Below are 11,920 nucleotides of genomic sequence, written 5' to 3' on the forward strand. Positions count from 1 at the left end.
TTTGGAATGAATTAGTCCAAAGGAAGAAAATATTCTTTCTACACTGGCAGAAGAAGCTACTGCTGTTAAAAGTGAGATTATCACTTCAACAGTCTCTGAATCCAAGTACTTAAGTAACTTCCACCAGTTCACTGGGTGTGACTTTCTTTAAAACATCAGCAGCAAACATATATTTCTTGAATGGTTCTTATTCCCAAACTGAGTCTCTTTTACGGCCTGTTGCCATTATAGGTTTTCCCTTCTAGTGAGAGAATGGTATGGTAGATCTCAAATCAATGAAGGCCACACTCAGAAAGACCTCAAGACTCCTGGAATATGCAGCTCACACAGTTCCACTTTTGTTTCTACTGCCTGTCCCCACCTTCTCACATTTATTTCCAGACGTCTTCTCCTTGTCCAGATCTATTCCTCCCCCAACAATCTTCTATTCATTGAACTTTTTTAAACTTTGCACTTTTAGAGAGAGGTAAGGGATTGACTCTGTGTACACAAATTTGCAGAGGAACAACAGGGTTGAGGTCTATTATTTCTCACCTCTATATATTATTTATTTATTTAAAAACATTTTTGCTGTTAATAAGCATGTTACTTCTGGAGACACAAATCCACAGTTTGAGAACTGCAAAACTAAGCATCTCTGATGGTATCTTCTAGACTGAGCACTGAATCCCATTGGGTAGATAGAAATATTAACCTAAATAGTCTATACAGAAGCCCCTGGAACCCCATAAGATTGGGTCCCTACTCCATGGACTATTGGAATTCATTTACAAAACGTTTCTTAAACATTACATGAATATATTGTCTCATACTATAGAATTAGAATTTATAATCCCTATTCCATGATGAGATATCTTTGAGATATTATGTATCTTAATTAAAACTATCTTTAGATAGGTTTTTTCCTCAAAAAGCATTTTATCAAAAAATCCTGATTTTTTTTTTAAACCATTGATTTTTATCCACCCTGGCTTGCAGCCTAAAACTCCAAGTAGTTCTTTCACAGGCCAGACTCCTTCCCAGCCTGGGCTCAATCCTTCTCCCCCACTTTGTCTTTGTTTCTTAGGCTTTGTCTATGCTACACAGCTTTTAGCGACATGGCCATGTCGCTAAAAGTCGGGCAGTGTACACGCTGTTTGTTGGCACTTTTGCCAAGAAAATACTTCCACCCCCTATGAGCAAGGTTCACATTGTCAACAGGAGAGCACTCCTGCTGACAGCGAGCCGTTTACACTGCCACTTGCCCTGGCAAAACTTTTGTCTTTCTGGAGAGGGGAGGCTTTCATAAACACCTGGCAGTGTAGACAAGCCCTTAGATCCTGGGCGAGGATTCAGTGAAGAGCAAACCCTGATTAACTCACTCTCCTGTCTTAAGTGGGATTTCCATATGGAGGATTTCCATATTGTCTTTCAGTGTGATTCCCTCCCACCCCTCAGTGGAAAAATACTGGTGGTCTATCATGGAGTCCAGTACCAGGTGACTTGAACACATAACCCTGCAGTGTCAAAGCAGCCATGAATCAGAGGCGATTTATAGCATCCCAGGAAAGCTTCTCAGGAAGGTGGGCGATTTAGCATCTTCAAAGACTTATTGTTCTCCCTAATGGTCCATTGACTTGTCCTCAGCTAGCTAGCCAGACTGATTGCATTCTGTCTGGTGAACATTCACCAAGTGCAAACACTTTTATAGTACAGATGTATTCAATATTCCTAACTTTAGATGCAAAAATGATATTTCCATACAAATAGAATAATCATATTCAGTAAATCATAACTTTCCAATGATACCTCACATGATCTACCTGGCATCAAATACATTATGACTATGACACAATCATATCATAATAGTACTATGAAAAATATGGGAAGCAGTATCACACAGGGTGACTCAACAAAGAATGAGATTTTTTTTTTAAAGATCAGGACATTTTTTCTTGTTTTCTTATAAATTGTGAACTATAAAGAGCATGGCCCAAATTCATCCCTGCTGTAACTTCACTGAATTTGGTCTTGGGTCTACATAAACCTCCTTTTTTCACTTTACTGTAGAAATATTATCTTTGTAAGGCTTCATTTGCAGTGTGTGACATTTTAGATAAATATTAGACTAAAACTTCTCTCCCTTCTCTCAGCCTAAATTATCATGGGCTGGCTTATTTTTCACAGTGTGGATGAAACAGAGCAATCATATTATTCATGGTAATTAGTAGTATTTGTTAAAGCCTACACATGGTGCAACACACGTAAATGGAGTACAATATAACAGGTTATTGTTTCTTACTGCTTCTCTGCATCAAATACTTCCCGCATCTCACCACACATAGTTCAATAATAATGCTCCTCTATTTCCAGATAGACTGCAGAAGGGTCACTACCCTGTATGAAATGAAAATATATTATAACTGCTTAACAAGTAGTTTATTTGGTTCCATCTAACCCAACAATTAAGAGGAGATGTGCTATAGAAAGGCTAGAATGTACAGCCTACCTATGACAGACAGCAGACTGTAAATGGAAATGCACTAAATGTTTTTCCACAAATGGCAGGTGAACTAATCAATATAACTCCCAGCAGAGTATATAATTATGGCAATAAGTTGTTTAGTAGCATGTCAGAAATGCTTAGGTAAGCAATAACCTCACATAGGGAACTAGCTTTCTGGTCCTGAAATGCGGCAAACAGTGAAATAAGACAGTAAAATGTATGCTAAGGCAATCTTGTTCCTCCTCAACTCTTTCCACAAGCTATCCCACAGAAGCACCAATGCAGATGGGTGCTATACTGAAGATGGAAATTAACACTTTTTCTTCTGTTCATGAAAGTTTTGAGGGTAGCTTCTCATTTCATTCTTTCCAGCCTGACTTCTGGACAATTTCTAGTAAATTATTAAACACCAAACAATATATGCTTTGAAATTGACTGTGAAGTTTTAGAGATTTGGAATGCACAGTGCAGTCAAAGCTGAGCTGGTTGCCAATTCTTTTACCTTTCTACAGACTGGAAATAATGCATGCCCAGGACTTGTCTTCTGTGCTGTAGCCATGCAAACTGGGGTGCCATTAGGTGTCAGAGTTGTTGGTAATCTGTAGAAAGGAAACTGAAGAATCCAACATTGATAATAGGCCACATTCATCACAAGAATAACGAGCAGTCTTCTCGGGTTTCTCCCACGGGACTCCTTCACTTCCTTGGGGAGGGCCCCTAAAGGTCTCTCTATTTCTCCCACTCTATACCATTCCACCTTGAATATTGGGTTTGCCACTCTTGGGCAACTGGACAGCATTCCTTATAGATCCCAATAGTGACACCTTTTCTAAAATTAGGCACTGGGGTTCCTGCAGAAAAGATGCAAGATACTACCTTTCCCCTGGGCCTGAGGGGACTATCTCAGTACTACAGCAATCCCAGATCTTGTTTATGCTGGGAATGAGAATCAGATTGGAAACTGAACCAACTCATTGCCACAGAAAGTGAAATGAAAACAGATGTGCTAGTGCAAGGTGAAGATAACAGGGAATGCCAAAGCTAAGGTTCTTATAGGAATATTACCTTATATATTCAACATATAAAACATTTTGATTATAGTTTAGACTGTTAAATATATATATAAGGCCAAATTCCATGCTGGTGTAAACAAATGTAATTCCATTTAAGTCAAGATTGTAGTATGATCCTGTTTCTTCAATGTGGATCAGTTAATGTTAGTATGAGAACCTTAAAGTACGGTTCTTCTTCGAGTGATTGCTCATGTCAATTCCATTTTAGGTGTGAGTGCACCCATGTGCACAGTTGTCAGAGATTTCTGCCTTAACAGTATCCGTAGGGCCGGCTGTGGCTCCCACTTGGAGTGGCGCTCCCATGTGGCAGTATATCATGCGCCGCCAGCCCTGCACCCTCTCAGTTCCTTCTTACTGCCCATGACGTGGCAGTACTGGAATCCATGATGCTGGTCCTGTACTCCCAGCCCTCCCTGGCTGCATTGAACAAGCCAGCTGAGGTGTCACAGGTGCCGCAATCAGAGCACAGCACCGTGGCGGAGGTGGAACCTGCACCCCATACTCCAGTGCCAAGGGAGTCCTCCTCTGACAAAGAAGGGGGTGACGCCATCCCCCAGGCCACTTAAGCGTCATCGTCCCCAGATGAGGCGGCAGCCAGACCCTTCCACACCAGCAGTCCTCTGGACGATTTTAAAGAGCAAAGGCCTTTTAAAGGCCCTCCTTAAACAAGTGGCGGAGAATCTAGCTTGCAAATCGAAGAGGTTGATGAAGAGGGAGATGACCTCTTCAGTGTCATCTCAGCCACCACACCAGCAAAAATCACTTTGCCTATCCACCCAGGCGTGTTCAAAATAGCCAAGTCTGTGTGGCAACCCCCCTCATCTATTCCACCAACATCCAAGAAAGCAGAAAAGAAATACTATGTCCCTTTGAGTATCTGTATACTCATCCCGCCGCAGCATCACCAGTCGTGTCTGCAGGGAAAGAAAGGGACAGACAGGGCCACCCCAGCGGATTGCCCAAAAATAAAGAGGCCAAGAGACTAGACTTATTCATGAGAAAAGTGTATTGGATGGCCAGCCTGCAATTTGGGGTCTCCAACCACCAGGCCTTGCTGGGACGTTATAACTTTAACCTATGGGACTCCCTTAATAAGTTCACGGAGGCCCTCCCACAGGATCGTTCCCAAGAGTTTGCGTTGGGATGCGACAGACTCACATACCACGGTGGTCGCGTTGGCAGTAGCCATGTGACACAGCTCCTGGTTGCAGGCTTCTGGGCTGTCTCAGGAGATGCAGACCACGATACAGGACCTGCCATTTGAGGGTTTGGGGCTCTTTTCTGAGCTAACTCACTCTAGACTTCATGGGCTCAAGGACTCACAAACTACTCTCCATTCCCTGGGTCTGCACACCCCGCAGCAGTCCAGGAAGCCGTTCTGCCCTTCGCTTCCTCCGAAACAGTTTAAGTCCTGGGGAGATCCCAGGTCTGGCCCTTACAGGAGGAAGGACAAGGACAAAGGGACTAAGAGACACTACCCGTCCTCTTCCTGTGTGGCTGCTCAATCTGACCCTCCCAGAAGTTGGGGAGGCCAGAAGCAGTCACTTTGAGGGTGCACTCGAGGATGGCGTCCCAGCCAATGTACGGGATCCAACCCTCCCTTTCCTCAACCACTTCCGCCCTTTCAGTCGGCCTGGTCCCATGTCACCTCGGACCGCTAGGTGCCAGATATTGACTGAGGTTCAGCGCATCCTGTTGGGAAGTAGGAAGCCCTCCACCAGCGCGACTTACTTGGCAAAGTGGAAACGGTTCACCTGCTGGATCGTGGACAAAAGTGTCCGTCCCAAATGGGCTTCTCTGCAACTTATTCTGGACTAACTCCTGGATCTCAAGCTCCAGGGCTTGTCCCTTTCATCCATCAAGGTCCATCTAGTGGCCATTTTGGCCTTCCACCTGCCGTTCGAGGGCAGGTTGGTTTTTGCTCAGGACATCATAGCTAGATTCCTTAAGGGCCTAGACCGCCTCTACCCACAAGTCAGGGATCCCGTTCCACCATGGAATTTGAATCTGGTGCTGACACAACTCACGGATCTTCCCCTTGATTCTCTGGCTTCTTGCTCCCTCCTCCCCCTTTCGTGGAAGTTGTGTTCCTAGTTGCAGTGATGTCAGCTGGCTGAGTATCTGAGATTCGGGCACTCATCTTCGAGGCGCCATACATGGTCTTCTACAAGGACAAGGTCCAGCTCAGACCATGCCCAGCATTTCTTCCCAAAGTCATCTCTCAGTTTAATTCATTTACTTTCATTTGTTTACTTACTGGTCTTCTTTCCAAAGCCGCATAAATCAGAGGAGGAGCGTAGGCTACATGCCTTGGACATCTGGAGGGCTCTGGCCTTCTACATTGACAGAACCAGGGTGTTCCGTAAGTCGACACAATTATTTGTCATTGTGCCCAAGAGGATGAAAGGTTGCCCTGTATCCACTCAAAAAATGTCTTCTTGGATCACGGCCTGCATTCACTTCTGCTATGACCAAGCGAAAGTGCCACCTCTGGCGATCATCACCACCCACTCTACCAGGCACAGGCCTCCTTGGCAGCTTTTCTGGCCAGGTACCTATTCAGGACATCTGTAGAGTCATCTGTCCATAGCTTTATGTCCCACTATGCGCTGACCCAGAAGGCCTGGGACAATGCTGGCTTTGGTAGGGCAGTACTGCAAGCCGCTAAGCTGTGAACTCTGAGCTCACCTAGAATGGAATTGACATAAGCAATCAATCAAAAAAATAAAAACGGTTACCTACTTTTCGTAACTGTTGTTCTTCGAGATGTGTTGCTCATGTCCATTCCATTTCCTGCCCTCATACCCCTCTGTCGGAGTTACCAGCAAGAAGGAACTGAGAGGGCGCAGGGTCGGTGGTGCCTGATATACCACCACATGGGAGCACCACTACAGGGGGCGCCACAGCCAGCCCTATGGATACCACTAAGGCAGAAATCTCCAACAACTGTGCGTGTGGTAACGTGCACATCTAAAATGGAATGGACCTAAGCAGGGCCGGCTCCAGGCCCCAGCGCGCCAAGCGTGTGCTTGGGGCGGCATGCCATGGGGGGTGCTCTGCCAGTTGCCGAGAGGGCGGCAGGCGGCTCCGGTGGATCTCCCGCAGGCGTGCCTGCGGAGGGTCCGCTGGTCCCGTGGCTCCAGTGGAGCATTCGCAGGGAAGCTTGCGGTAGGTCCACCGGAGCTGCAGGACCGGTGAGCGGCAGAGCGCCTCCCGCTGCATGCCGCTGTGCTTGGGGCTGCAAAATGGCTAGAGCCGGCCCTGGACCTAAGCAATACATCTCGAAGGACAATAGTTACAAACGGTAGGCAACCGTTTTTTCTACTTTGAAAAGTGATTCTGTAAAAACGCCACTGTGGGGTTCCATCCTTATTGTCTCAGTGATTACCAAATGCGCTCAACTAAGAAGTAAAAAGATGTTTTTCTATCTGCCAGTCCTGAAAACTCAGTCTGGGTCTGGTATTTAAACTGGGTTCTTTCCATCTCAAGTGTAATAACTTTAAGGTTCTTGCTGGCCAAATTAGGCCCTATGCAACTCTAATGTCTTCAGATTATACTCTTACTTACCTCTGTACAACCCTATTGCCTTGCAAACAAATCTGTTGAGGTTACACAAAACGGAATAGAATCAGGTTCACTCCACCTTAGCTGTGTTATATCTGCAATGCTAACAGAAGGAAAAAGCAACACATTTATTTTTGTCATTAAGGTAAGCGGATCTGACTCTGAACGCCCAAAGGACCCAAAGTGCTTTATAATATGTCATTTTTATACAGCCACTTCTCAGAGTAAAAAACAAACAAACCTTTAATGTTTGCATTTCTTTAATTTTTTGTGTCAAAATATGTAACCTTAACATTGCACTTATATAGTTATTTTGTACTTAAAGTGCAAACATACTCTGGCAAGGGACTACGCAAAAAAGGCACCCTTCTTACTCAGCCAGTCTGCTCCCTGCATTTATTCAGTCATAGTTGCTGACTTTGGTAACTAAAATTTTATTTTTCTCCTTTTTACTCCTGAGCACCCTGCAGATTCATCACAGATTCAGGGAACTGGATAATCATGTGAAGCATTACCAGAACTGTTAACTAAGTTCCGATTGCAGACCCTTTTTTGCTTATCAAGTAGAAGCCAAAAAAGTCTTTTATATCCCATGTTCCATTTACAGGGCTGGCAGTTAGAAAAATATATTTTTTTATTTGTACACTGAGCACATTTGACTTGGAAATAAGTGAGGGAGACAAAGAGAGCCCTACAATAAGTCAAGTTTCAGAGAAGAACCACATTGTAATAAATATTGAGTTAGACTATTTGCTGAGTGCCTGTGCAGATGCTGTACAAAAATGGAAATCTGGTTATTAGTGTTAGAAACATTCAATACAACTCTGAAAGAGATGACCAGGGATGATATTTATGTCTGGTTATTCATTAGGTCTTGAAAGAATGTGGTACACTTTAAAGAATATGTAATTATTCAGAATGTCATGGACTGGAGTATGGCTCAGTATCATCCTCACCCCATGCTGGCCCACAGTGATCCACACCTTTTAAATAAAGTCACTACATTGCTAAAGGACATGTTAGTGTGATAACAAACAGATGTACCACCAGCCTAGTACCACTTCAGAAACTGATTTGTAATCACACAACCATGGGTACAGCTAGAGGAAATTGCTGAATGTATGCAAAAATCAAGCTAAAACTGGTACATTTACAGGCTTTGGAATATATCTGCTGAACATCTGTAAAATTTCTAATAGCGATGAAAACTGCACAGTTCTCTGGCAGCATTTAGTTGCAGCATTGATTGTTTACAGGGTTTTGTCCAGACCTCAGTCAGAAAGACTGTGATCAAAATGCAGGGTAGAAACTGAGGGTTAAATGGGGTATCTCAGGCTTGTGAATTAGGCATCACCCACATTGTGTGGAAGAAAATTTGATTTACTCTTATTTTTTTCTTTTAGAAAAGAAAATTACTCAACTGCTAAGTGCCAGCTTAGTGCAATTTAGATCAGACAGATCACAAATCCTTGAAAGTCATGTTTTATGACAGGCAGTTTATCAGCCTTTTCACAAGGATTAGGTTTGGCAGCTCTGCACAACCCTAAGTAAAGGCAGATTATTTTGCATAGTGGGTTTATGGTATGAATGTGTCCCCATGATGCTATCTATGTAATTCCAGGTTGGCCATTTGACAACGCCATGTGTAAAATGAGTGGATTGGTGCAGGGGATGTCGGTCTCATCTTCAGTTTTCACTCTGGTGGCCATTGCAGTGGAAAGGTACGTGTCCGCAGTACTCTCACTCTAGCCATTTGCCTGCACAAAATAGAGTAAGGTTTATGGTCATTTCAGTTCTGTTTCTCTGGGGAGCCCCATCTGGTGGCAGGATACTACAGCTTCACAGTAACTGTTTTCCTCCCCTAGAGCAGGGGTCCTCAAGGTGGTGCCCGCGGGTGCCATGGCGCCTGCGTACTGGCTGGCGGACGAGCATCTGCCAAAATGCCGCCGACAAGCTGCGTCGCTGACGCCTCTGGATGACTCTACTTGTCAGTGGCATTTCAGCAGCGATGCCTATTAATGTTGCCACTTGTCAGCAGAATTTCAGTGGATGCTCATCTGCCGCCACAGTCCTCCGTGGCTCGTCATCTGGCGCCTGCCAGATGAAAAGGTTGGGGACCACTGCCCTAGAGCATACAGGCTAGTACTGTTTGTGTTCCATCAGGCCCTCACCCCATTCCCTTGGGATCCTGCAGATACAATACAAAATGTATGTGATGGTGGAGAGAGAAAGAAAATTGAAGAGGAAGACAAAAAGGAAAGAAGAGATTCAGGCCTAGCATATATTGGCATGTGAGTCCAAGATGTGTGCAATGGGCAGCCAGGAAGCTAGAAAAGTAACTGTCATAGATCCACAGGATTGGTGCTATGGCTCCAGCTTTGGAAGAAACAGTCTCTGGAAGGACCCCTTAAGTGTGCCAGCCCCCCTAGGTGCCTCAGACTTCCTCCAAGGTGAGCCACACAGGTTCACCGCCTCCTTAGGCCAGAACTCTGGTCTTTCAGCACCCCTGCTTCACACTGTGAGCTCCATTCAGCAAGTCCAACTGGGAATGACCCTGGAGGGAGATTTGTACAATCCTTAGGGAGCACCTCCTCCATCAGCATTTGCAGTGACACTCAGCCAGCATTATAAAACTGAACAGTTTATTAGTCAACTGGAACACAGCATAGGAAGTCGTTGGTTAGCACAGAGAAAATAAAGTTACAGCAGAGTCCATCCTGGTCAGCACAGAATCCAAAGTCCTGTCCTTCTGACCTCCCTTCATCCCAGTTCACGTGTCCTTGATTCCTCCAGCAGTCAACTCTTAACCACCCTCCTGGCACATCCCCAGACCTTTGTTCTCCAGCAGGTCAAACACTGCTTGGCTTCCTGCAGAGAAATGTGCCATCCATGATTGTTGGTTGCTAGATATGAAAGTCCCAGTGATTGGATTTGCCATTGTCTTCTGAAAAGCTCCATTGATTTGGGGCCTAAATCCCAGACAGCTGGGAACCATTCATACCTGAGTCTTTGAAGAGAGCAAACCACTCTTTCTACCCCCAGATAACACTACAGCACATAGGGGGAAATGGGGCACACATGGGATTCCTTTAAAAAATTGCAGAAATTCATATTTAATCATGGTAGCCATGTAAATAAAGTGTGGTAACATGTTAGGACAGAAGAGGTCCATGCCTACTTTATGGTTGTAATTTATCATAGAAAGTGAACTGCCTTCCTTCCACTATATGTATGGAATTCAGTTCTTAATGGTATTGGTAGAAAGCATATGCATTGTCCTCCTAGTTTCTCTGAAACTGTATAAATAACTCCCAGTGAGTAACTCAGAGCTCTGTGTGAGAGAGTTTGAGAAACGGTTCTGACATAGCTCATTACTCAGACTAACATTTCCCAGTGAGCGGCTGACAAAAGGCACAATACTCCCCTCTAAAATAAAATGAATTCTCTCATCTGTATTTTTCAAATACAGCAAAATCTGTGGCTCAGCAACAGAAAACTGACATTGTGACTCAAAAAACATTCTTCTATCTGTGGCAGATGTTTTATTCTCTGAGAGCTCAGATGGAGGGCAAAGAGCATCCCAACGGAATGTTACTCATTAAAGCAAACCAGCTGTTTAAACATGTTCAAAATTAAGTAAGACAAAATATGTTACAGTGCCTTTGATCTTTAGGTGGGTGAGTGGATGAAAGAGGTTGTGGGCAATGCATAAAATACTTGCCCTATCAATAGTGTTAGTTTAGCTGAAGAGACAACGAACACTTGCTTGGTAAACAGAGCCAGCAAGGAGTTTGTTAGATATATTCAGCTTTAGAAAATACAAGTGTGGAGTTCATCTAGGTGCTTCCCTATAATTACAGTTTTTGGCCCCAGCTACACTGCAGTTATAGTTATTTTAGGATACCCATTACAGCACAGCTGTGTCCTGAACTTTTAGCCAATGATGTTCTAAAGACCATTTATGCTCCCTTAATGTGCCTATAAGACTGTTAGGTCTGATCCACACCAAAAAAAGCATGCCACATTACAAAAGGCTTGTGACACAACTGTGTGGGTAAATGGTTTCCCCAACACAGCTGTGACTGTATTTCAGTCCAGGCCTCAGTGTCTGAGATACAATCTGAAAAACGTTGTAACATCACTTTTTCTGGACAATACATTACATTGTGTTAGTAAACCATGTCCTTTCCTCTTAGTCTCAATACCCATTGGAAAGTCAATATCTAAAATGCCCTGATACCAGTTGTAGGAAATATTGAGGATGGGTTCCTTGTGCCACAGCTGAATATTCTCTGCAAATGAATCTGTTAGTGGGCATGCCCTGCATTCAGTGCAGGAGACTGGACTAGATGACCTCTTGAGATCCCTTCCAGTGCAACACTTCTATGATTTTATTGTAGCCTTGCTGAAGGGTATAGTATCCTCTGCTGGTCAATGTGTACAGAGTCAGTGTGTTCTCGTCTACACTAGAAAAAGAATTTGTGCAAACAGTTGTCTGCCATGGGTAAGGGAGTCTGTTATGACACTTTATTTCACATATGGGCAGAAAAACCGTTTATAACCATTTTTAGGAACCATGTTATCACATTGGCCATTCAGTTGAAGAAAGAATGTGTTATAACATAGATACTTCCAAGCACAGCAGACAAATGAATGCTCACAAGATTATGTAGTATTGGTAGGATGAAAAATAACACAGTTTCTATTTTTCTTGCCCTTCCCTTCTTCATTATTCCAGATGAGAGGAGAGAATGCATCTGCCAACATTCTTATTTAGATAGGAGTGACCTAGATTATC

At 43.9% G+C, this 11,920-nt stretch overlaps 2 protein-coding genes across 2 annotated transcripts in view; one reads left to right on the top strand and one right to left on the bottom strand.

Moving 5' to 3' along the window:
• NPFFR1 (neuropeptide FF receptor 1) overlaps positions 1 to 11,920 on the top strand; it is a 29,571-nt gene that overhangs the window by 14,135 nt on the left and 3,516 nt on the right. Inside the window, exon 3 of the mRNA XM_050959545.1 lies at positions 8,744 to 8,843. Coding sequence (XP_050815502.1) covers positions 8,744 to 8,843 — 100 coding nt within the window. The remainder of the gene's footprint in view (positions 1 to 8,743; positions 8,844 to 11,920) is intronic.
• The window catches only part of LOC127054058 (uncharacterized), a 39,659-nt gene continuing 35,264 nt past the window's right edge, over positions 7,526 to 11,920 (bottom strand). The window contains exon 3 of the mRNA XM_050959731.1: positions 7,526 to 8,879. Coding sequence (XP_050815688.1) covers positions 8,863 to 8,879 — 17 coding nt within the window. The 3' untranslated portion in view covers positions 7,526 to 8,862. The remainder of the gene's footprint in view (positions 8,880 to 11,920) is intronic.

This window comes from Gopherus flavomarginatus, chromosome 6 (genome assembly GCF_025201925.1).
Source record: "Gopherus flavomarginatus isolate rGopFla2 chromosome 6, rGopFla2.mat.asm, whole genome shotgun sequence".
NCBI lineage: Eukaryota > Metazoa > Chordata > Testudines > Testudinidae > Gopherus > Gopherus flavomarginatus.